Below are 25,868 nucleotides of genomic sequence, written 5' to 3'. Positions count from 1 at the left end.
TTCAGTTCCCACGGTTCTCTCTGAGTGTAGATGGCTTTCTTTATCACTAAAAAAGTGGAACTGGATTGAACCATCTCATTGTTGAAGAGAGACGTGTCCATCAGAATTGATCATCATATAGTCTTCTTGTTGCCATGCACAATGATCTGGTTTTGCTTACTTCACTCAGCATCAGTTCATGTAGGTCTTAACCAAGCCTCCCTGAAATCATCCTGCTGGTCATTTCTTACAGAACAATAGTATTCCATAGCATTCATATACCACAACTTATTCAGCCATTCTCCAATTGATGGGCATCCACTCAGGTTCCACTTCCTGGCCACTACAAAGAGGGCTGCCACAAACATTCTTGCACATACAGATCCCTTTCCTTTCTTTAAGATCTCCTTGGAATGTAAGCCCAGTAGTATCATGGATAGGTCAAGCGAATATTAAAAAGGGTATGGATAAAAGGGTATGCAAAGTTTGATAACTTTTTGAGTATAGTTCCAGACTGCTCTCCAGAATGGTTGTATCCATTCACAGGTCCACCAACAATGTATCAATGTCCCAGTTTTCCAACATTCCCTCCAACATTGGTCATTATCATTTCCTGTCATCTTAGCCAATCTGACAGGTATGTAGCGGTATCTCAGAGTTGTCTTAATTTGCATTTCTCTGATCAGTAGTAATTTGGAGCACCTTTTCATGTGACTACAAATAGTTTCAATTTCTTCATCTGAAGATTGTTCATATCCTTTGACCATTTATCAATTAGAAAATGGCTTGAATGACTCAAATTGTAAGTTTGAGTCTATATATATTTTAGAAATGAGGCCTTTATCAGATCCTTTGGATGTTTTCCTAGTTTATTCTTCCCTTCTAATCTTGTCTGCATTAGTTTTGTTTGTATAGAAACTTTTTAACTTAATATAATCAAAATTGTTAATTTTGTGATCAATAATGATCTCTAATTCTTCTTTGGCCACAAATTTTCTTCCTTCTCAAATCTGAGAGGTAAACTATCCTTGTTCTTCTAATTTGTTTATAATATCATTCTTTATATCTACATCATATCTAGACCCATTTCGACCTGATCTTGGTGTATAGTGTTAGGTATGGATCTGTGCCTACTTTATGCTATACTGGTTTCCAAATTTCCCACCAGTTTTTGTCAAATAGTGAATTCTTATTCCAAAAGCTGGGGGTTTTGGGTTTTTCAAATACTAGTCATTTCAAATACTTGCTATAGTCATTGACTATTTTGTTCTGTGAACCTAACCTATTCCATTGATCAACTTCTCTATTTCTTAGCCAGCACCAAATGGTTTTGATGATTGCTGCTTTATAATATAGTTTTAGATCTGGTACAGCTAGGCTACCTTCATTTGCTTTTCTCTTCATTAATTCCTCTGAAAGTCTTGACCTTTTATTCTTCCAGATGAATTTTGTTGTTATTTTTTTCTAGGTTAGAAAAAATAGTTTCTGGAGAGTTTGATTGATATAACACTAAATAAATAGATTAGTTTAGGGAGTATTGTCATCTTTTTAATATTCGCTTGACCTATCCACAAACATTTGATATTTTTCCAGTTGCTTAGATCTGACTTTATTTGTGTGGAAAGTGTTTTGTAGTTTTGTTAGTGATGTATAAGGATGCTGATATCAGATTTATGTGAATTTATATTGTATGCTGCAACTTTGTTAAAGTTGTGGATTGCTTCTAATAGTTTTTTAGTTGATTCTCTCGAGTTCTCTAAGTATACCATCATATCATCTGCAAAGAGTGATAATTTGGTTTTCTCATTACCTCGTCTAATTCCTTTAATCAGTTTTTCTTCTCTTATTGCCAAAGCTGGCATTTCTAATACAATATTGAATAGTAATGGTGATAGTGGGTATATTTGTTTCACCCCTGATCTTATTTTAGGAATGGTTCCAGTTTATCCCCATTATACATGATGCTTGCTGATGGTTTTAAATAGATGCTACTGACTATTTCAAGGAAAAGTCCATTTATTCCTATACTCTCTAGTGTTTTTAATAGGAATGGATGTTCAATTTTATCAAGTGCTTTTTCTGCATCTATTGAGATAATCATATGATTTTTGTTAATTTGATTATTGGTATAGTCAATTATGTTAATAGTTTTCCTAATATTGAACCAGCCCTGCAATCCTGTTATAAATCCTACTTGGATGTATAACACTTCTGGAGTGTTAGCCTGGGGATGATTTTCTATAATCTCTTTGCTAATATTTTATTTGATTTTTGCATCAATATTCATTAGTGAAATTGGTCTATAATTTTCTTTATCTGTTTTCGTCCTACCTAGTTTAGGTATGAATACCATCTCTATGTCATAAAAGGAATTTGGTAGAAGTCCTTCATTCCCTATTTTTTCCAAGTAGTTTATACAGTATTGGAGTTAATTGTTCTTTAAATGTTTGGTAGAATTCACATGTATGTAAATCCATCTGGTCCTGGGGATTTTTTTCTTAAGGACTTTATTTATAGCTTTTTCTATTTCTTTTTCTAAAATGGGGCTTTTATGTAATTTATTTCCTCTTCTGTTAATCTGGGCAATTTATATTTTTGTGGGTATTTTACCATTTCACTGAGGTTGTCAAATTTATTGGCATAAAGTTGGGCAAAGTATGGAGTAGTCATTTTTAAACATTGGTTTGTTCTAACATTGGCAAGTTAAAAAACAAGCTAAGAAAATGAAAACAAAACCCTGATTAATAGAAATGCAGCAAATGAGATAAGATAAAGTAGAGAAAGTACTACTATTAGAGTTTCATTCATTTATTCTTTTTTTAATTAAAAAATTATTTAGAACCTAAATACAAAATGGGGAGTGGGGGGAACATTTCCATGTTTTCAACATAAGAGAGGATTCAAAATATAAAGAAATAAACTTCCATTTCACAAAAACCTATATAATAAATGCTGTATATTATATTCGGAGCTGTCCATTTTTTATTTGCATTCTTTTATTCTCTGATACACTCTTCTCCGTGCACTTTTTTCTTTTGAATTCAATAGTATTTTTTCCAATTGCATGTAAACATAGTTTTCAATATTCATTTTTGTAAAATGTTGTGTTCCAAATTTTTTTTCTCCCTCCCTCCTTTACCTTTCTCTTTTCCAAGTCAGCAAGGAATGTGATGTAGATTATACATGTATAATCATTTAAAATATATTTTGTGAAAGAAAAGAACAAAAGGGAAAAAGAAAAAAGGGAAAAACATGAGAAAGAAAAAGCAAACAACAAAGAAAGATGAAAATAGTATGCTTCTAAAGAATGAGATTATAAATAAATTAGAAGAACACAGGATAGTTTACCTCTCAGACCTGTGGAAGGGGAAGGAATTTATGACCAAAGAAGAACTGGAGATCATTACTGATCACAAAATAGAAAATTTCGACTATATCAAACTGAAAAGGTTTTGTACAAACAAAACTAATGCAGACAAGATTAGAAGGAAAGCAATAAACTGGGAAAACATTTTTACAGTCAAAGGTTCTGATAAAGGCCTCATTTCCAAAATATATAGAGAATTGACTCTAATTTATAAAAAATCAAGCCATTCTCCAATTGATAAATGGTCAAAGGATATGAACAGACAATTCTCAGATGAAGAAATTGAAACTATTTCTAACCATATGAAAAGATGCTCCAAGTCATTATTAATTAAAGAAATGCAAATTAAGACAACTCTGAGATACCACTACACACCTGTCAGATTGGCTAAGATGACAGGGAAAGATAATGTGGAATGTTGGAGGGGATGTGGGAAAACAGGGACACTAATACATTGTTGGTGGAACTGTGAATACATCCAACCATTCTGGAGAGCAATTTGGAACTATGCTCAAAAAGTTATCAAACTGTGCATACCCTTTGATCCAGCAGTGTTACTACTGGGATTATATCCCAAAGAGATCATAAAGAAGGGAAAGGGACCTGTATGTGCATGAATGTTTGTGGCAGCCCTTTTTGTAGTGGCTAGAAACTGGAAACTGAGTGGATACCCATCAGTTGGAGAATGGCTGAATAAATTGTGGTATATGAATATTATGGAATATTATTATTCTGTTAGAAATGACCAACAGGATGATTTCAGAAAGGCCTGGAGAGACTTACACGACCTGACGTTGAGTGAAACGAGCAGGGCCAAGAGATCATTATATACTTCAACAATAATACTAGATGATGACCAGTTCTGATGGACTTGGCCATCCTCAGCAATGAGATCAACCAAATCATTTCCAGTGGAGCAATAATGAACTGAACCAGCTATGCCCAGCGAAAGAACTCTGGGAGATGACTGACCATTACATTGAATTCCCAATCCCTATATTTTTGCCCACCTGCATTTTTGATTTCCTTCACAAGCTAATTGTACAATATTTCAGAGTCTGATTCTATTTGTACAGCAAAATAATGATTTGGTCATGAATAAAAAAAAAAAAAGAAAAGAAAATAGTATGCTTCAATCCACATTCAGTCTTTATAGATTTTTCTCTGGATACAGATGGCATTTTCCATCTCAAGTCTTCGATCTTGGGTCAATTGTCTTGGATCAATATACTACTGAGAAGAGCCAAGACTATCATAGTTGGTTATTATATAATCTTGCTATTATTGTGTTCATTGTTCTTCTGGTTCTACTCACTTCATTTAGCACATACATCTTTAATTTCCCTGTTTTTCTCTTTTGATCAAAACTATTTAAACTTTAACTTTGTCTGAGATTATGATTTCTATCCCTGATGTTTTTTTTTTTTACCTAATTCTACTACCTAATAAATTCTACTTTTATTTTATGTTTGTCTGTATCTCTTTATTCCCTATCTTTCCTGACTCCTCTGCTTTACTTCTACTTGCTACCTTGCTCTCCTGTTACTTAACATCTCTCCATCTCTCTTATTCTCTTCCCCAACCCTTTCCCCCCTTTCCTCTTGTTTCTGTCTCAGTTTAGAAGACTTCTTATAGGGGTTCTGTCAATAAAAAGTTACTATAATAATAAAAAAAAAAGACGACTTCTTATAAATTTTCAAATATATATGTTACTCCATTTTTATCTCATTTACATTTATTTACACACCTTTATCTCCCTCCTTTACTTCATTCTCTCACCTTGATATTTCTTTATATATTTAGAAAGTCTTTATTTTTTTCTAAATGTATCTAATGTGAATAAAGTTCCCTCTAAAAATCTTTACCTTATTCTCTTTCCCCTCTCTATCCCTGCAGGGGTCCTCAAACTACAGCCCGCGGGCCAGATGCATCAGCTGAAGATGTTTATCCCCCTCACCCAGGGCTATGAAATTTCTTTATTTAAAGGTCCACAAAACAAAGTTTTTGTTTTTACTATAGTCCGGCCCTCCAACAGTTTGAGGGACAGTGAACTGGCCCCTATTTAAAAAGTTTGAGGACCCCTGCCTTAGAGTATTCTTTCTTTCTGAATTTAGAAGATTTTCATATCCTTCTAGATGTGTATGCATTCTTTCCTCTTTAATCCATTCCTGATGAGAGTCAGGTTCCAGAACTACTTGGCCTCTCTTCAACTAATTCCTCTGTGTTAGTTCTTCTTCTTGCACCTCCTTTGTATAAGATAAATATTCTTTTTACCTTTTCCTACATGGTTTTACATTTTAGAATCAGATTATACTCAGCTCTATTTAATCTTTTTTTTTGAATTACCCATTTGCTAATGACGTTCTTAAATATATGATTTATATTTCCACATAAAACATAAGTAGTTTATCCTTATTGAATCCCTTGTTAGTCTCTGATATTTACCTTATATTTCTTTTAGATCTTATATGTCAAATTTTTGTTACATTCAGGTCTTTTTGTAATAAAATCCTGAAATTCTGGCAATTCATTGAATATCTTTTTTTGTTGTTGTTTAGGATTATGCTTAACTTCATTGGGTTTGATATTTTTGACTGCAATTCCAGTTCTTTTGCTCTTTGAAGTATAGAGTTTTAAGGCCTATGATCTTTTATTGTGACAGCTACAAGGTCTTGTGTGATTCTAATTGTGGCTCTGCCATATTTGAATTTTTTTTTCTTGTTACTTGTAATATTTTCTCCTTGAGCTTGGGATTTCAGAATTTGGCTTTGATATTCCTGTAAATTTTCCTCATAGTATCCATTTTAGATGATGATTGGTGGATTTTTTCTATTTATATTTCCTTCTCTTCTTCTAATCCTCCAGGACAATTTTCTTTAATCATTTCTTATATTATTATATCAAGATTCTTTTTATAGGTTGATTGTATCTTTCAGATAATCTGAATATTTTTATGTTTTCTTGATCAGTTTTCTAGATCAGTTGTTTTTCTTATGAAATGTTTTCCATTATCTTCTATTTTTTCATTCTTTGTATTTTATTGTTGCTCAGTTTTTTGTAATTTCGCTGATTTCTTCTTGCTGATTTCAAGGAATCATTTTCTTCCTTGAGATTCTAAATCTCAAGTTGGTTGACTTTCTTTTCATAATCTTTTTGTTTTTCTTTGATTAAAAAAATTGTGCCCTCTAAATCTCTCATTTGATTTTTTTGAAGTCTTTTTAAAATTCTTTGAATTCTTTTGGGACAGGTGACTATTTGACATTGTTTATAGTCCTAGAGTCTACTTTGAAGAAGACTTCGCATAAAAGTCAGCAAGTTTTGGCTTAGCAAGTCCTTGAGTGAAAGAATTATAGAAATAAAGTTCTTTTATAAAATCACTTAAGTATGTGGGGAGGGGCTTTTGGAATAATAAATACTTGGCTCAAACATCCCATAGAATTCTTTGTGAGGGACAAAATTGGATTTATTATGTGTTCCATTAGCTGTGGAGACTGATGAAATAGCAACAATTAGATCAAAAGTAAGTGAATTTGCTTTTCTATTATATTGATCACAGTATTTCAATATAACTGGTTTCCTTTATAATCCTTTTAATTTTATTTTATGCATTTATAAATGTTCTGAGAAAGGTTCTATTTGGTGAAGCGTATGGAACCAAATTACCATATGGGTCCCTGAGATAGCACACACAGAAATTTAAGAATACTTAATTTAGGGTAAAAATCAGACTCAAATTTTTCTCTTGTTTTAGTTTATTTTGGATGAGTGTTAAGAAACAATTTTTCATATAAATAGGATTTAATTATTCAGATTGTAATTTGGAAAGTTTAATGGCTTTAATATTTTGTTTTAATTTCTAAATTTAGATGATTCATTTCAGCTGCATGTTTATATTGTTCAAATACCCATGCTTAGGCATTGAACCTTTTGTGGGAAAGAAATAACTAGTGAAGATATAGAATGATTTTAAATTCCAAAGTAGGATAGATGTTCTTTAGAGAAGAAAGGATGTTTTCTCCTTTCTTTTTCTAATTGAGCATATAATGCACAGGTTAAAATCTGAAAGAAATTTCACAATTGTAATATGATAGAAATTTGAAGTCTTTTATTTAGGGCCTTTTCTGATTGCCAATGTCCATTGGAACATAAGTTTTTATAGCAATGGAATATATTTCTGGCTTATTTTTATTCTTTATGTAGTTGCATTTATCAAAAAGCCTTTAAAATCTACTATAATTCAATGGTTATACTAACAATAATTTATCTTATCAAAAAGGTGCTTAATCTCTTCTACTTCTCCCATATGTCAAATCAATATTTTGTTTTTGTTCATAGCATTTTATTTTAACTTAAGTTGTGTGATTATTAGTGTATTGAGATCTCCAGAAATAATATAGAAATTATAGAAATAATAAGTTTTCATTTGTTGGTTATTTTATAGGTTGTATTGGTAAGGTGGAATGAACCATTCCAGAAATTGGCTACCTGTGATTCAGATGGAGGAATATTTGTGTGGATTCAGTATGAAGGCAGATGGTCTGTAGAACTGGTGAATGATCGAGGAGCACAGGTGAGTAAGAAAGTCTTACTGATAAAAGAATGGTGAAAAAAGCCAGTTGAAATATTCTTGAGCCATTTATTAGCATTTTGCTTTTTGTTTCTCATCATAGTCATACCTAGAGAAGGTAGAAAATCACAACTTACTTTTCAGCTATATTGCTGTCATGGGAAATCTCCAAGTTTTCATATTTATTTAAAACTGAAGTCATTCTGAGTTGTAATTACTTGTTAAATTCAGATTTTCTGAGCATTCTTATTAGCATACCACTTTGGGGATCCTTTTTTAAAGGGTTTTTGTCTTTTGTAACATCTTTTGTGTTTATGTGAAGAAGCTCTATGCCTTTCTTTACAGCTTATTCTTTGACCAAAGATTTACAACACTGTCTTCAATAACAGTTTCCATAAATCTGAATACTTGTCACTTGTTCCCATTTATTAGTTTTCCTCTTCCAGTACTTCTATGACTTGATATACTCATTCCTAAAAATCATTGTGCTGTATACAACTGCACAATAAAAAACGCAAAGCTTATCAAGGAAAATGGAGTTAGGGCACAATACTAAAAAAATTCATTAGTGACTCATGAAAAAGAATTAGGAAAGAACCTAATAAAAATGGAACCATTTTTATACATATTAAATAGTTAAGAAATATATAGATACTACACTAAGTATGGCAGTGTCTACAGCTTGAAGCTGTTGCTCAGCCTGGATTGCTATGCCTCATTTAGGAGGATCAAGGGAATTGCCATCATAGGGCAGTGGAAGGGCAAACTAGTCCTTGGAAACCCACAGTTCCTATTGCATCAAAAGATATGAAGTAAATATGGCACTTTACCTTGAAAAAGACATGGTTTGTTTGTGGAAGTAGATATGGAAAGAGTTGCAGCTTGTGAGTTTATTGTGTAATGATATAGTTTCCTCTTCTCCTCTTGATACTTCTTGGTGATAAAATCACAGAAAAACAAACAAAAAATTCATATTATTGTCAAATCATTTCTTAATATATCAATCATATTAGAACAAATTTGCAATTTCAAAACGAGCATTATAGCAGCCCTGCATGTATTTCTCTTTACTTGTATAGAAGATAACTTCCATATGTATTTGATTGCCATGCTAATACTCATTTAACATGTGTCAGAGCATGTACAAGTCTATGGGGCAGTTTTCATTCCACAACATTAGCAAGAATATGGCATTTTATCTAATAACCTATATTGAATGTTTTTAGTAAGGAATGCCTTTACTATGCCATTATATTTTTATTAGTTTCTTAAGCCATTCTTTCTCTTAATTTTAAAGCTTATTATATTGCTACAATGTACAAAGTTTATTCCATAGCCCTACCAGGTTTTAGTATGTCCCCAAATGTTAATTATCTAAGTGTGTGGAAATAGGCTGAGATTCCACCCTCTCTTACAGTGACTAATTGAAGGACTTGTTGATGCCACAAACATACAGTACACTTTATTCGTTATCACCCAATAACACTTCTTCTTCCATATCTTCCAGTGCTTGTGCAAGGTCTGAATGTCTCTTGTGACAGCAATAAATCTTTCTGGATGATTATAACTTATCTGGGACCCGGGCATTGGCACTAGCAGCTATTCAGGTGGAATTTGGAATATTTTCCTCCTCCTAATCTTATCTATACCCTCCACCCCAGGTGCATTTGTGGTTACAGATCTTGTGGATTATGGAGTGTGTTAAGATTAAAAAGACTGGAAGGGGACAGATGATGAAGATCTTTAAATATCTTTGATCTTTTGCAATTATGTATTGTGAGCAAGACTGAAGCATCATTAAAGGAAAACCTGTTGTGAGAACATTTTAGTAATTCTGACAAGCATTATTTGGGCATCACTAAATTAATAGCTTTTCACCATAATCTGTATGTTATAAGCATTTTTTTGTTTTTACAGAAATATTTCCCATTGATATATATTTTTAACCTTTTTTTAAAAAATGTGTATCTCAAGGTCAGTGATTTCACATGGAGTCATGATGGGACTCAGGCTCTTATCTCATATCGAGATGGATTTGTATTGGTTGGTTCTGTCAGTGGACAAAGACATTGGTCATCAGAGATTAATTTGGAAAGTCAGATTACATGTGGCATATGGACTCCAGATGACCAACAGGTAAAGTTTTCTTTTAAAATGTATTTGTAAAATTTTCAACATACATAAGATATCATTCATGAAATATAAAAAATTGTTTGCCAAGTTAGTAGAATCAATAGGAAACAAAGAATATATATATGTAATTTTATAAAGAATGACAATGTAATTATCTTGTATTTGGGGATTACTTCTTAATTTTTGGATAATTTTTATCAGGTCCTTTAGTAGGGCAGTTTGAATATATCCAAAAGTATTTATATATTAAATTGGAAGGACAAAAAACAAAAGCTGAAAAATAGAATAGATGTGCTAGAATTTCTTTAGTTATCTATTTTTGATATGAATGACACAAGAGCACTACCACATTTGGAACTGAAATACTTTTGTACCTTGTGAGTTATATAAGGAATTTGAAATAATGCTTAATTAATATAATGAAGTCATGAATGTCAACTGAACAGAACTGAGTAAACAAAATTAATCTGTTAGAAGTGACTCAATTTTGAAAGTATTAGATCAATTTTTCAGAAATGGGAAGATGTTAAATGATGGAAAAAATAATATTAATTGCACAAAAAAGTGATTAAGGAGACATTAATAATTACCAATTTATATCTTCTTTCTAATTTTTATTAAATCTTAGGTAAATGATATAGATATGTATTGAGGATAGCTGATGTTTGATTTAAAAATATGAGAATGAAATAGGCAGGCTTTCATTTTCTTATAGCAAATCAAATCTTTATAATCAGATAGATTATTCAGTGCTCAGTCGGATCTGTGTATGTTTGTTCCCTACGGTGATGCAGATCACATCTCATCTATTGCTTTGAATCATGTGTGTGTGACTCTGGGTGATGTCTTTGGATAATTTAATAAACGAACCATCCTAACCCTGTCTACCTCTTCCTTGTGTATCCTTTCCTTGCCTTCAGAAGGAGTTCTGAGACTCAACATGTCTTTTCAGCAGACATTTCCCTGAAAAGCTTTTTTATTTTTAAACTTCTGTTCTTCTTTGACCCTTCCTCATTAATCATATATTGCAGCCTGCATATAGCCTCCATGTACCCCTTTCATTGCCTTTTGTATATTTATTTTCAATTATTTAAACACTTTAAAAAATGTCTCCTAATCATAGTAACTATTGGTACTAAAATGAAGAGCTTTTGTTTCTGAGGAAAACATGTAGTCATTGCTATTTCTTGAACATGATATAACTGTTCTCCTCTTGGTTTTCAGTTCTGGGCTCCACTTGTTGTCTGTCTGCTTTGTTTGAACCTGATAGATATATTTATGCATAAGTAAGTTATCCATCCCAATGAATATTATAATAATCTGGACAGTAGATATTTTTTATCTACTTTGTCTTATATAATTAATCAAGACAAACTTTTTTGAATGGTTTATGAGGCCTTGCAATGTACCCAGTATACCCTAAATGAAACTAGCACTGCATTAACTACAAACTAGAGCACTTGGAGGACCTTGCCATTTAGATGGACTCTATCTCCAACTTCTAGATGTTCTCTATTAAAACAATGAAATTTTGTTGATCATATATCTTTATGCTATATATAGCATACTTCATCTAATATTTGTGAGTAGAGGGAGATCATTGACCATGATATTTTCTTTTATTTTTCAAGCAATCTTGAAAGCCTTAATATGTAAACAGGAATTAGCTTATTTAAAGAGATTATTTACAGCAGCACTTTTTTAATGGTTCAAATGTGGTGATGTTGTCAATAAGTCATATATGTAAGAGAATCTCTATATCACGCTTGGAATTTCCAGTACCACAAAGTATGTAGAAGGAGTTAAATAATACATAATTCATAGTATTCGTTTTGTTATACTTTAATGCTCTTAAAAAAAAAAAAAGAACAAAAAGAAAAGATAAATCAAAGAAGAAAAGGAGAGAAAAGGTGAAGTGTGACTTCTTTAGCATATATAAGGTGTACTCAGAATTACCTAAGTAATGTTTATCCTACCCTCCTTGGACCAATTTAGGTGAACATTACTTTCATGTAAATTGGTCCAAGGAGGGTAGGATAAATATACAATATAGTGAGTTGGGCTCAGAAATGTATTTCACCCAGCCTGGAAATAGGCGGGAAAGGAAGAGAGAAAAATAAGAGGGAAGGAAAAATTAAGGGAAAGCTTATTAAGAGAGACTTTAAAAAAAGAACTGATAAGAATCTGTGTATAGGATTGGGTTGAGGAGAAGACATTCAGGGAAATATGATTTTATCCATTGAATAAAATATAAAACACTGGCGCTGAGTGAACTCCTCTCTTGGTGCTCTCTTCTTTGTAAAGAGGGGACTGAATATGAGAATTTGTTTTACTTGATTGAACATGTTTATAACAGGAATTTTGTTTTTCTTTTTTCAATGATGGAGATATAAGAAGCAAAGACATAATAAAATAATAAAAATATTAGAGAATAGAATGGAAGGAAATAAAAATTTAACACTCATAACTTTTAATTTAATGGGATGAGCTCACCTATAATATGGAATAAGGTAGTAGGCTAACTTTAAGACCAAAATTTAATAATATGTTGTTCTTTTGGTGATTTGATTTGACTTTTGGGATCCAGCTAATATACCAATCCTTGGTGGAATATTTGTATCTATAAACATTTTCATCATCAAAAGAGATCAGAAGAATTGGATCTGTGGATTGGACATGCAACAAAAAACTAGGAAACCCACAAAAATTTAAAAATAAATACTAAAATACAAATTCTGAAAATGAACAAATTTGGAAGAAAAAAATCCATTAAATTAATTCATAATTAAAACCAAGGAACTTCTTTTTAAGGAAAATAAAAGCAAAAAGCTAGCCAAAAGACATCGGCCCTTACCTAATTGACTAAGAAAGAAAACCTAATTATCAGTGTCAGAAATTTTTAAAGAATTTACAGTAAATGAATATGAAATTAAAGAAATTATTAAAAACTCATAAGAAATAATTGTAATAAGTTCATAATAAACTTATTATAGTCATACATTAATAACACTAATATCTTGGTGATCTCATTGATTTCCAATGATTCAATCCTGGTCTATTTGCAAATGACACTAGATCTAAACACACAGACCTATTTTTTCCCCCTTAAATCCACTCCCACATTACCAATTGCAAATTAGACATTTCTAAATGTATTACCATGTAGGCATCTCAAAATCCATATGTCCAGAACAGTTCCACACAGCTCCTTGCATACCCTAAAATTTGCCTCTGTTATTATTAGGTTCCCTATTTCTATTGAGTATAAAGCTTTCCTTCCATTCACTCAGATCTGTAATCTCTGATTTATATTTCTCTAATCCTTACCCTTTATATCTAATCAGTTGTCAGATATTGTTGATTTTATCTCCATAGTCTCTCCTTTCTGTACTTTCCCCCTGAACTTATACAGTCACCAACCTGATTCAGCCCCTCTTCACCCCATGTACTTTTAAATTGCTTCCTGTTTGGTTTCCACTCAGCTTTTTGTTTGATATTCCTAAAGCTCAGTTCTTACTATGCCATTTTCCTTTTTTGTTAAAGCCTCTTATTTCTGAGATAAAATACAAATTTATTTGTTTGGCATTTAAAGCCCTCCAAAATCTGACAAAAGCCTGGGTTTCCAGTTTTAGTGTGTTACTCTCTTCCACGTACTCAACATTCTAGCCAAACTGGCTTTTTTGCCATTGCCTGGACAGGATGTTCCTTTCTCCTCTACTGGTCGTTTGCATGAGCAATTGCCATGGCTACAATATGTTTAATTACTTTGACTCTGTAGACTCCTCAGTTCCTTAAAGGCACAGCTCAAGTACTCCCTCCTATGCCAAGTTCAACCTGTTCTAGAGAGAGATTCTTCTCTCTAGAAGTCATTTTATATTTTCTTGACAAAGAATTTGTCTTTATTTATCTGTGCATAGGTTATGTCCCTTAACAGCATGTTAGTTTCTTGAGAACAGGAACTACTTCATTTTTACCTTTACATGGCAAAACACTTAGCTCAGTACCTAACATACAGTAAATACGAAATGCTTGTTGAATACATCCTGAGTATTTCTGCAGTAACTGATTCTATACTTGGTTATTTCTTTTATGTTTATTTTTAAAATATTAAACCTAATTCTGCCTTGCTCCTTATTTTCCCAGGTCAAACAGTAAAAGTATTCTTCTTTATCCTAATAGATCTTCTGACACTTGAAGACAATTATCATTTATTCTATTCTTCACTCATCCCAAAGTTAAATATTATCTTTTTCTTTCACTGAGTATCATCTGTCACAGTCTTCAATTCCATCACCATTCTCAACTCCTTTCCTAGTCATGTCTTTCTCTAATAGTGGAAATTATAACTGAAGGCAGTACCTCCAATGTGGTCTGTCCTGAGCTAAATAGAATGAACTATCACCTACCTCATTCTGGACACTTAATGCAGTCTAAAATTGTACTCACTTTTTAAGGCGTGGTTGCCATCTCACAATATTGTCTCTTCATGGCTCCTCATCTTTTATTTTATTTGTGAAATTAAATTTTCAAACGTAAATGCAAGACAGATTAGTTGAGTCTATTTAGACTTGTAAAAGCTTTTTTTTTTAATTCAATTAAAGAAAGTTGATGTCAGATTAGAGCAAATAGAAATTACTTTTTGAAAAATTCACCTGAAATGCAGAGAAATATATTTACACTCTACCTCTTTCTTTTATTTTTATTCTTTATACTTATATTGAATATTCTTTTATTTTTGAAATTATTGCATGTTAATGCATTTGCTTATGATCCTTAGTTACTGTTTTCTTATAGATGGAGAAATGAATACATGAAAAAGTATTTATTAACTACTTACTATGTATCAGAAACTCTGAAGGACTAGGAATATAAATACAAAAATAAGACAGCCACTGATAGGGAGTAATGATCAGAGAAGGAAAGATTTAGATAGACAGTGGGATGGTGACTATAATAATAATAATACTTTCTGGAGCCAGTGGTAGTGTTGATTTTATTATAGTTTTCTGTAGTTACTGTGCTGATATTAATTAATGTCTTTGAAAGTTTTAGATGTTATTCAGAACAGCCAAGAAAAAACATGGTAGGGTTCTTTTGTAAATCTAAGAAAGAAATGAGTGTGCAGTGATTCATTACTCTTGATCCAAAACAGTTAAAATCACTTTACAGGAAATAGACACAAGTACAATGCTCGTATTCATATGTAAAGGAATAGGAGTTATACAAATGACAGTTAAAAACCCATTTTGAAAAAAAATTTTTTTTTAGACTTGGAAAGAATCTCAAGTTTGGTCACCTCGTCCAACCTTCTAACCAAGGTATGAATCCCTTTTGTGACTTTTTCAATAAGTACATTCAGCCCTTAAATGATAAGGAACTCATTATTTCAAAAGAAAGCTTATTCTTTTTTTTTTTTTAAATTACTCTTATTATTACAATGTTTTTTTCTTAATTTATCTGAAATCTGCCAATTCAGTTGTCTTCCCAGTACATTCTCCAAAAAGTCTTTCTTCTGAGATTATCTCCAATTTATTCTGTTTGTGTATCATTTGTTCATAGATGTTAACATGTCTTTTCTTCCATTAGATTGTGAGCTCATAGAAGGAGAGTTTTAGTCTTTCTTTATCACCTGTACTTAGCAGAGTGCTTGACACATATTAAAAATTTAGTAAGTGCTGTTTAACTTGACATGACATCCTTTCATTCTAATTTTCTCCTTTGGAATAAAGAGGAAAAAGTTTAATGAATCTCTTACATTTGACAATCATTCATTTATTTATAGTTATCTTGTCCCCTTTGATTTATCTAAGCAAAATTCCATTAGTCAGGGGAAAGGTTGGAACAAATACTGAAAATTAAGGGATACAGGATATATAAGAATTTCCTTTTGCCCTGCTTAATTACTATTATATAAATTTTGAAGTTAATTTTTAGGTGTGTGAGGATTTTTTTGTTTTTGAGTGTGCGTGCTACTTCTATTGAGGTATTTCTTAATGGAGGAAACAATTTCAATGACACAAATGTAAACAACTAGAATTTTTTTCTTGTCTCACAAAGTAATTTTCTTTTTTCTCTCTCCTCTCCATTTACATATAAACATGCAGTCAGACACATATATATAAGATATAAAGTATAAAGGAATATCCAATACTCAAGTCATTTTGCTGAAATTGTAGAGGTTTTTTTTTTAAAGCATTATTGGGGCTAGATTATCTGTAGATCATCATATTGAAATTGAATATACAGATTGTAGACTATTTCAGGAAAATTAAATACAAAAACACCTTAAATCATCTCTTTCTTAAAGTTAATATTCCCTTCATTATACTAATTTTAGGAAAAAATTATGAGAAATAATTTCAAAAGCGTGTGGTTTGCTATTATGTTTAAGTATATGTTGCTAGACAATTTTTTGAATCAAATCCATTGATATTTCATTTAACTTTCAGTTGTCCAAAATAGATTTATCTTGATTAATATGATGGCATTGTGGCAAAGGTTCTAACCCAGAACCTTTACTTGAATGCTAATATTTGGCCAGATGGCAAATTACATAAACAGAGCTTTCGCAGCTTCTCATGCAATTTTCTGGAATTGGATACTGCGATTTTGACAAGGTACCTGTACTCAACATTTAATGTCCTAGGTGAGGAGGAAGTGAAATTTGTACTGTCTTACCCATTTGTGTTATCGCCAAAGTAAATAAAATGGTCACCTTCATGTCACTACTACATCTTGATAACTCTTTGTCATTTAGAAGAGTTCTAATCACTTGGAAATTTTTAAATTTTATTTTTAGCTCTGTTATAGAAGAAATGTTGCCAATAGAAATAATGACATTTTCATATTATTTAGAATAATAAAATCTTAGATCTGGATGGAACTTTGGAGGTAATCTAGTTCAACTTCTTCATTTTACAACTGAACAAATTGAAGTCCAGAAAGATGAAGTGATTTCTCTCAAGTCTCACATCATGTTAGTGGCATGGTCAAGGTTAGAGCTCAGGGCTTTTGACTTCCAGTCTAGACTTCTACCCAAAAGAAATGTCTCTTGAGTAAGGTTGAATTGTTGTTTTGAATAGAAAAAACTAAATACATTCTTGATTTTCACTTGAAAGAAGTGAGAATGAACTAACAGTTGATCCTTAGAGAAGTACCAAAAATTGTTTAACATTGAATTTTGCTACTGAAGTAGGTATATAATCACCTTCTTTGAAGAGCTCTAATAATCTCATCTTAAAATAATTTAGTCCATCTTACAGGTAAAAGATGACTTCAAAATATCCCGTCCCATCCAAAGATTGTCATTTTGATATTTCTTTATTATAGTCATTTGAAGTCAACTCTCATACCTGTCATTTTTACTTTGGATTTTGAGCAACAAAAATTTATTAAGCCCTTTCTAAATTAATCTAAGCACTGGTGATACAAAGATAAATAAGCATATGTAAAATAAAAGGTAAATTGATGGGAGGACATTAGGCATTGAATCAGGAAAGACTTCATGTATAAGGCACTGCTCTGGTAAAATTTTGAAAAAAACAAGGGATTCTTTTTTAAAAATCAAAACATTTATTTTAATGTCTTGTGCAGAAAAGCCTCCATTCATAAAATGATAGTACAATTCACTAAATAATGTGCATTTAATATGCACATTGTTTGAAAAAAAGACTTTTGAAACAATAAATTAATTATACTGCTCTTGGATATGCTTCATGAATTAATGATTAAGGAGACATTTCAATGCATAAATGTTATTTCAACTTAGAAATCTTATGCCTGAACACAAACATCTTTCATGATATTTATTGAATTTTATATAGTTTAAAATCAATAATAGATTTTAACAAGAAAAACATGTCAATCTTCTAAAATATTATGGCTGCCACACATTGTGGCACATATCTGTGATCCCTGCTACAGAGAAGGTGAATCGTTTGAGTTTGGGAGTTATTAGCTACTAAGACTAAGTCCACCATTAATATAGCCAACCGCGAATTGATCCAAATTGGAAATGAAGCAGGTCAAAATGTCTGTGTTGATCACTAAAGGGATTGGTATCATGAGTAGCCACTTCATTTCCAGCCTAAGTTGAGATAAAAAAACCCATCCAATTTTATTCCCAATCTCACAAATTTGTACTTCCAGAATTATTTCGCCAAAATGTTAATCAGTAGTTTGCTAAAGTCACTTTTTCTTTTTTAAACTGATAAGATTTCATCCTTCTAATTTAGAACAATCTATGGACAATGTAAATTACCCAGACATTTATCTTCCTATAACAATACTTGAAACATCATTCTAAAGCAGTAGAAAAAGTGGTTTTCTTGACATTTAATTATAAGCCTTTTTTGCTTCATTATTTTAAAAAGACAAAGGTTCATGACTTATTACAACCTATTCTTTGTAGGTACTACTTCATCTCTCTTTTTCCATTCCACTCCAGGCATAAGCTGCCTATTCTAAATATATCTATCTCCTCTATTTGGACATCTTTATTCTTGACCTCTTTAATAACATAGCTTCCATTTTTATTACTCTTTTTAAATTTTCTTGGCAAAAGCAATCATTTCCACATGGCCAAATTTCAATCCAGTCTGGCACATATCCATTTTCTTCAGACTTCAGCATTAAATACTGATAACTGTTTACTATTCTATATTTTCTCTACTCTTGTATTTTGTGACTCTGAAAAAATCTTACTGTTTTTTTTGACTGACTGCCATTCTTCCAGCCTACCATATACCACCTCTTTAATATGAGAGGTTACAAATATTCATCCTTTGCTAGAGTTAAATTATCACTTTCCCTTCATAAAATCTATTAATTGTATACTAATTCTTTTAATCTAACTCCTAACTCCTGTTTTGGAGTCTGCTTTAGAATACTGATCCACTCTCTTCAGAACTTCTCTAATCGAATGTTCTTTCATCATTTCAAAATCCAAATGACTAAGAAAAAATTTGTTTACATTCTCAGAAAGCCTATTTTGTTTATGGTCATCAATGTAATGATCATAATTCTATAGTATTTAAAAAAGAAGTGATTCAAAGAGACAAAAGTGAGATGGGAGCATACATCAGATATGGTCAAGAACCCTCTGAATATATGCAATTGAAATATCAGTTGTGTGTGAAGAACCAAAGGGAGCCACTTTGGAGAAGCAAATTGGAAGAATAGAAAACCCTATATTTAAGACATGAAAAGAAATATTGTATTACTGTTGATTTGAACAAGAGACTGATGTGGTTACACCTGTATTTTTAAAGGAATCACTTAGCAACTATCTGAAGGATAGTTTGGAAAGGGGAGGTAATATTAAAAGGTAGGAGTGTTAAGAGTTGGAGCCTTGAGGCAGGAGATCAATTAGGAGTCTTGCAGTTGTCTAGGTGAGAAGTAATGAGGGTCTAGTTTAGCTAGGTTAGTTAGGGCCAGATTAGGAGAGAGAGAAGAGTATTTTATTCAAGAGAGACTGTGGAAATAGAATTAGTACGGTTTGTCAACTTTTTTTGTATATTTAAAGTTGAGAATTTGAAGAGTCGGGATAACACTGAGGTTGTGAAGTTATGAGAATGTAAGGATAATAGTGTCCTTAACAATAGGAAAAAAAAAAGGGTAATAGAGAGTTTGAGAAGGGGGTTGAATTTATCGGGAAAGATAATGTGTTCAATTTTGGATACATTGGATTCAAGATTCCTTTAGGTCATCCTGTTTGAAATATTTATTAAGCAGTTGGAGAGTTTCGTTTGAAATCCAGGGAAAAAAAATTAATCTGTAATCGAATATATCCCTTTAGAAATTGTTTCATCAACTATGAGATTTTCAAAATTCTTCTTGACTTCCCAGAAAAATTCTGACATTTAGTTGTATGATAGTTTGGGTTGTATGTGTGTGGTTTTTGTTTTTATTTTTGTTTTGTTTTGTTTTGTTTTGTTTTTTTTACAGATGTTTGTTTCTTGGTGTCTCTGTACTTTATAATGCAAAATATACCCAGCTAATCTTGATATTAATACCTGAGTTTTAAATTAAGGTTCTCCAAATCCCATCAGGAAATATTTTTTAAATAGTTTTAAGACTCAGATATTCAGAGAATTTCACTGTACTATCAAAAAGTATGAGTGCCAATTGCCAAAATAACCTAGTAGCAATTTGGCAATGTGTTGTTTTGTTTTAAGATTTCAAGAAAGTCAGTGAGGAAATTACAACTTGCTTACAAATTAGCAACATCTAATTCTGCTGTAGCTGGAATAAGCATTTGAGTATTTACAATAATATCTATTTTGATAATGGGAAGTTACCACTACAATAATTTTTCAAATGTTCATATTAATAAGTATTTTAAGGCTTTCTTGTTCTGTTTATCTGTAATGGTAGTATTTTAGCTGGCTCTTAAAATTATAATCCACAAAAATGGCATGGAGTAAGAAATATTGAAGATGACTCAGGATGTTGAACATTGATAATCAGGTATAAAATTAATTTGAAGATACAAAGGGAATCACTCAACTCATATTAACTGAACATATATAGTGCTAAGTAATATATTAGATGATTTTTATCCGTACTGAAGAATAAACACAGTTTTTGTCTCGGGAATCTAAAAGGAAAAATGGAACAGAAAGTACTTATAATTAAAACAAATTTATAAAACCAGGGCAAAAGTTGAGAATTTTGTAGTAGGGTTGAAAGTTGATTAGGTTAATGAGGAAGGATTCCTCATAGAAAATGGACACAGATTTTGATTTATATAAAAGAAGGTATAAAATGAAAGGAAAGAAATTATTACTATTTGTTCAGAAAAATGGGCAAGAGCCTAGAGTGGTTGAAAAGTAAGGAAGAGTTAATGAACACTAAAAAAGAAATAAAACAGAGTAGAACTGAAAAGTAGACAATACAAACTTAGGACAATGAAAGTTAGGGAAAGAAGTAGTTGAGTATAAGTTGAAATGAATCACAGAATATCAGAGTTGGGCGAACCCTCAGAGTCTATCTTGTCCAATGTATGCTTACACAAGGATCCCATTATAGCATTTGTACACTCAGCCAGCGCCCCCCCCCTTTTTTTCTTTCTTTCTATTTTTTTATTATAACTTTTTATTTACAAGATATATACATAAGTAATTTTTCAGCATTGACAATTGCAAAACTTTTTGTTCCAACTTTTCCCCTCCTTCCCCCCACCTCCTCCCGCAGATGGAAGGTAGACCAATACATGTTAAATATGTTAAAGCAGGGGTCCTCAGACTACACCCAGGCCAGATGAGGCAGCTGAGGATGTTTAACTCCCTTACCCTTACCCAGGGCTATGAAGTTTCTTTATTTAAAGACCCACAAAACAAAGTTTTTATTTTTACTATAGTCCGGCCCTCCAACAGTCTGAGGGACAGTGAACTGGTCCCCTATTTAAAAAGTTTGAGGACCTCTGTGTTAAAGTACATGTTAAATACAGTATATGTATGATGTCCATACAGTTATTTTGCTGCACAAAAAGAATCGGACTTTGAAATAGTATACAATTAACTTGTGAAGGAAATAAAAAATGCAGGTGGACAAAAATAGAGGGATTGGGAATTCTATGTAGTGATCCATACTCATCTCCCAGAGTTCTTTCGCTGGGTGTAGCTGGTTCAATTCATTACTGCTCTATTGGAACTGATTTGGTTCATCTCATTGCTGAGGATGGCCACGTCCATCAGAATTGATCATCATATAGTGTTGTTGTTGAAGTATATAATGATCTCCTGGTCCTACTCATTTCACTCAGCATCGGTTCATGTAAGTCCCTCCAGGCCTTTCTGAAATCATCCTGCTGGTCATTTCTTACAGAACAATAATATTCTATAATATTCATATACCACAATTTATTCAGCCATTCTTCAACTAATGGGCATCCACTCAGTTTCCAGTTTCTAGCCACTACAAACAGGGCTGCCGCAAACATTCTTGCACATACAGACTCCTTTCCTTTCTTTAAGATCTCTTTGGGATATAAGCCCAATAGTAACACTGCTGGATCAAAGGGTATGTACAGTTTGATAACTTTTTGAGCATAATTTCAAATCGCTCTTCAGAATGGCTGGATGTATTCACAATTCCACCAACAATGTATCTGTGTCCCAGTTTTCCCATATCCCCTCCAACATTCAGCATTATCTTTCCCTGTCATTCTAGCCAATCTGACAGGTATGTAGTGGTCTCTCATAGTTGTCTTAATTTGCATTTCTCTGATTAATAATGACTTGGAGCATCTTTTCATATGTCAGCCAGCCCCTTCTTGAAGATCTGTAATGACCAGGAATAAACTGTCTTCATATGTAATTCATTCTATTTTTGGATGGCTCTACTTGTTAAGGAAGCACTTATATCAAACCTCGTTTTCTTATTTGCAACTTTTAATCATTGCTCCTAGTTCTTTTCTTGGCATCCAGGCAGAACAAACCCAATTCCTCTTCTTTTTGGCAGCCCTTTAAGTATTTATTTAATTAATTAGCTTTTTAGCACACATTGCTTTATGAATCATGTGGTAGAGGAAAAATTAGAGCAAAAGGGAAAAACCATGGGAGAGAGAAAAAAAAAAAAAACCAGAAAAAAAAGAAGTGAACATAGCATGCGTTGATTTACATAGTCTTCTTAGTTGTTTTTCTGGATGCAGATGCCATTTTCTGTCCAAAGTCTATTGGGATTGCTTTGGATCACTGAACCAAGTCTTTCATAGTTGATCATTGCACATTCTTGCTGTTATTGTGTACAATGTATTCCTGGTTCTGCTTGTTTCTCTCAGCATCAGTTTATGTAAATCTTTTCAGGCCTTTCTAAAATCAGCCTGTTCATCATTTTTATAGAACATTAATATTCCATTACCTTCCTGTACCTTAACATGTTCGACCATTCCCAACTGATGAGCATCTATTCATTTTCCAATTCTTTGGTACCACAAAAAAGAGTTGCTACAAACATTTTTGCACACGTGTGTCCTTTTCTATCTTTTATGATTTCCTTAGGAGACAGACCCAGTAATGGCACTGCTGAGTCAAAGGGTATGCAGTTTTATAGCCTTTTAGCCCTTCAAATACTTTAACATAACTTTTGTGTCTTCTCTAGATCTTTGTCCTCCAGGTTGGCCATCCTTTCTATCTTCTACCTTGTAATCAGCACTATTCAAGGCACCTCTATATTTAACAGAAGAGAAGACTTAGTCACAAGTAGAATATAGACTGAATTGATGTTTAGTCTTGGCAGCAGATAGTTTCCTTTGTCATTCAGCCAGTCAACAGGTACTGTTCTAAGTGCTGGGGATGTGATAAGAAGCAAATGACAGTCTCAATCTTTGAGGAGATCTCAGTCCAATAGAAAGAAAACAAGCAAACAAAATATACATAAACTATATACTGGATAAATAGGAAGTAAGTAAGAGAAGGAAGGCATTACAGTTAAGAGGGGTTGGGAAAACTTTTCCCTAGATGAGATTAGATAACATTTTGTTGTCAGTACTCTCCATCAGTAAACAAGCACTTATTAAGCAAACACATATGTACAAACAAGTTATTTGCAAGTGTAAAGTTAGGAAGGATTGGGAAAGACTTCCTTCTTTCCTTGAAAATCACAGTGAAAGGGAAAAACCATGGGAAAGATAAAAAACAGATCACACATTGATTTGATTATTAGTGTTATAAAGGTAAGGGGGAGGTTTTGGTATAGTTGGTCAAATTCCATCCAGAATTGTACTTTGAAGAATGGGCAGGATTTTTATAATGAAAAAGTGAGAGAAAGAGTAAACATAAAAGCTGGGGTGTATGAATGAAAGTAATATTCACAAGACACTGGGGTCAGCCCTATTATAACAGAGGTCATGTTAGACAGCAGTGGAAAATAAGGTTAAATAAGACTGGGAGTAGACTGGGAGTAGAAAATGAAAAACCTTAGATCCAGGCAGGTGAGATTAAATGATGTAGAAACTAGGGTGTCATTAAAGATATTTAAAAGAAGGGCAAGACAGAAGACAGACAGCTAAGTGGATTGGTGGATAGAGTGCTGGTCATGGAATCAGGAATACCTGAGTTCAGACCTCTTCTTGGACACTTAGTATCTGTGTGACCAGAAAAGTTATTTAACCTCTGGTTGCCTTAATTCATTAGAGAAGGAAATGGCAAAGCATTCCAGTATTTTTCCCAAGAAAACCCCATGGACAGTATTGGTGTGCTTTGGTCTGTGGGCTCAGGGATCAGGAAGAATCAAACATAGTTTGTATAAGTGAACAACAAAAACAAGGATAAAAACTGTAAATTAAGAAAATTAGTTTACTAGTAAAATGTAGGAAAGCATACAAATGATTAAGTTTTTTCCTAACTAGGAAAGTGAAGAGAGAAAAATGGATTTTTGTTGCCTCTTTTAATTCCTACCAACTACTTAGTGGTTATGTGAATCACTCTGGTATAACTTACTTGTTTCATCTATAATATAGAGAGAATTCTTTATCTGCTTAAAGACAGAATTTTACAAGTTTTTTTTTAATGTTCCTTCTAAAATCTCTTCTATGTAATTCTTGCAACATTTGAGAAATAAGTCACTGAATCACTAATTCAAGTGACAGAATGGCATTCAACATGCATCCTTAGGCATGCAGATTTAAGAGTCTTCAATAAGGAGGCTGATAAAATAAATAATGCCAGTTAGGAGAAAAATCAGAAGAAATTACTGAATGAATCTTGAAAATTAAAAGGTGGAAGGAGAAAGAGGATATCCAGCAAAGAAATCAAAAAAAGAAAAGAAGACTTCTGTAGATTCAAAGAAAACTTAATTATTGACACTGTTTAGGATAAATTGTTAGGGTTATAATGAAGAACATCACTGGAAAGATAAATTTTATCAGTGATTAAGGACCTTTTGTGACAAGCTTTTCTAAAAAGTTCTTTTCCTAGATATACACTAACAACGGATAATTGTAAGAAATGGTTTTTGTTCTGTTGATAGTTTGAATAACCTGCTGTTCATTTTTGTCAGATTGTTCAACTCAAAATGGTTAGATTTGAAGAGAACAAAAATTCTGGAAATAGTAGAAAACTTGAATTTAGGTTTAATGACAACCAGTTAGTATACCTGTCATTCCCAAGTACCTTTTATACCTTATTTGCAAAGTTGCCTATATTTCTAATGTTGTTCTTGTCTATCTTATATTTCTTCCACCCTTAACTTTGATACTCAAGTATGTTAGAATAAGAAAAACAAATTGAAATATATAATACTTGGTTTCCTTCAAGATTTGGCTCAAAAATCTAGAAGTATTTTCCCATTCCTCTGATTGCTTTGTATTTAGTTTGTAGATATTTTATACTTATTATATATATATATATTTATATATTCATTTTCTCCTCAATGAAGGATATTTTTGGCTTTTTCTTTATATTTCCAGAGCCTGGCATATAGGAGGATGCTTAATATACGTTTAATAGAGTTTTGAAAACTGACTGACATTTTGGCATTTTTTTAGTCCAGGAGGATAAGTATTCTTTTGTAGCCCTGAAAACAATTTTGTTTGTCAAGGTCTATATATCAAAAGGAGAACTTGAATTATGTCTGGGAGTTTTTAAAAGGGACTCAAAATTTGTTTTAGAGCAAAGAGAAGTAGAAGTAAGGCACAGCATTTTTGGTCTTGCCTCAAACTTAATGTGTTCAAATTTGGAACGAAGCCCAAAAGGCTATCAAATTGTGCATACCAATTGATCCAGTAGTTGCCATCACTAAGTCTGTATCCCAAAGAGATCAGAAAAGATGGAAAAGGATCCACATGTGCAAAAACATTTGTGGTATCTTTTTGTAGTGTCA

General features: G+C 32.3%; 1 protein-coding gene across 4 annotated transcripts in view; it reads left to right on the top strand.

Moving 5' to 3' along the window:
• TULP4 (TUB like protein 4) overlaps positions 1 to 25,868 on the top strand; it is a 211,357-nt gene that overhangs the window by 105,963 nt on the left and 79,526 nt on the right. For 3 of the 4 annotated variants that reach the window (XM_031937561.1, XM_031937559.1, XM_031937560.1), the window contains exons 5-6: positions 7,788 to 7,916; positions 9,888 to 10,049. In XM_031937561.1, the coding sequence (XP_031793421.1) occupies positions 7,788 to 7,916; positions 9,888 to 10,049 (291 nt within the window). Of the gene's footprint in view, positions 1 to 7,787; positions 7,917 to 9,887; positions 10,050 to 15,314; positions 15,365 to 25,868 lie in introns of those variants that run through there. The other variant, XM_031937563.1, reaches the window with a different exon arrangement.

Source organism: Sarcophilus harrisii, chromosome 4 (assembly GCF_902635505.1).
Source record: "Sarcophilus harrisii chromosome 4, mSarHar1.11, whole genome shotgun sequence".
Lineage (NCBI taxonomy): Eukaryota > Metazoa > Chordata > Mammalia > Dasyuromorphia > Dasyuridae > Sarcophilus > Sarcophilus harrisii.
The sequence above is the reverse complement of the archived record's forward strand: the minus strand, read 5'-3'. Positions and strand labels throughout refer to the sequence as shown.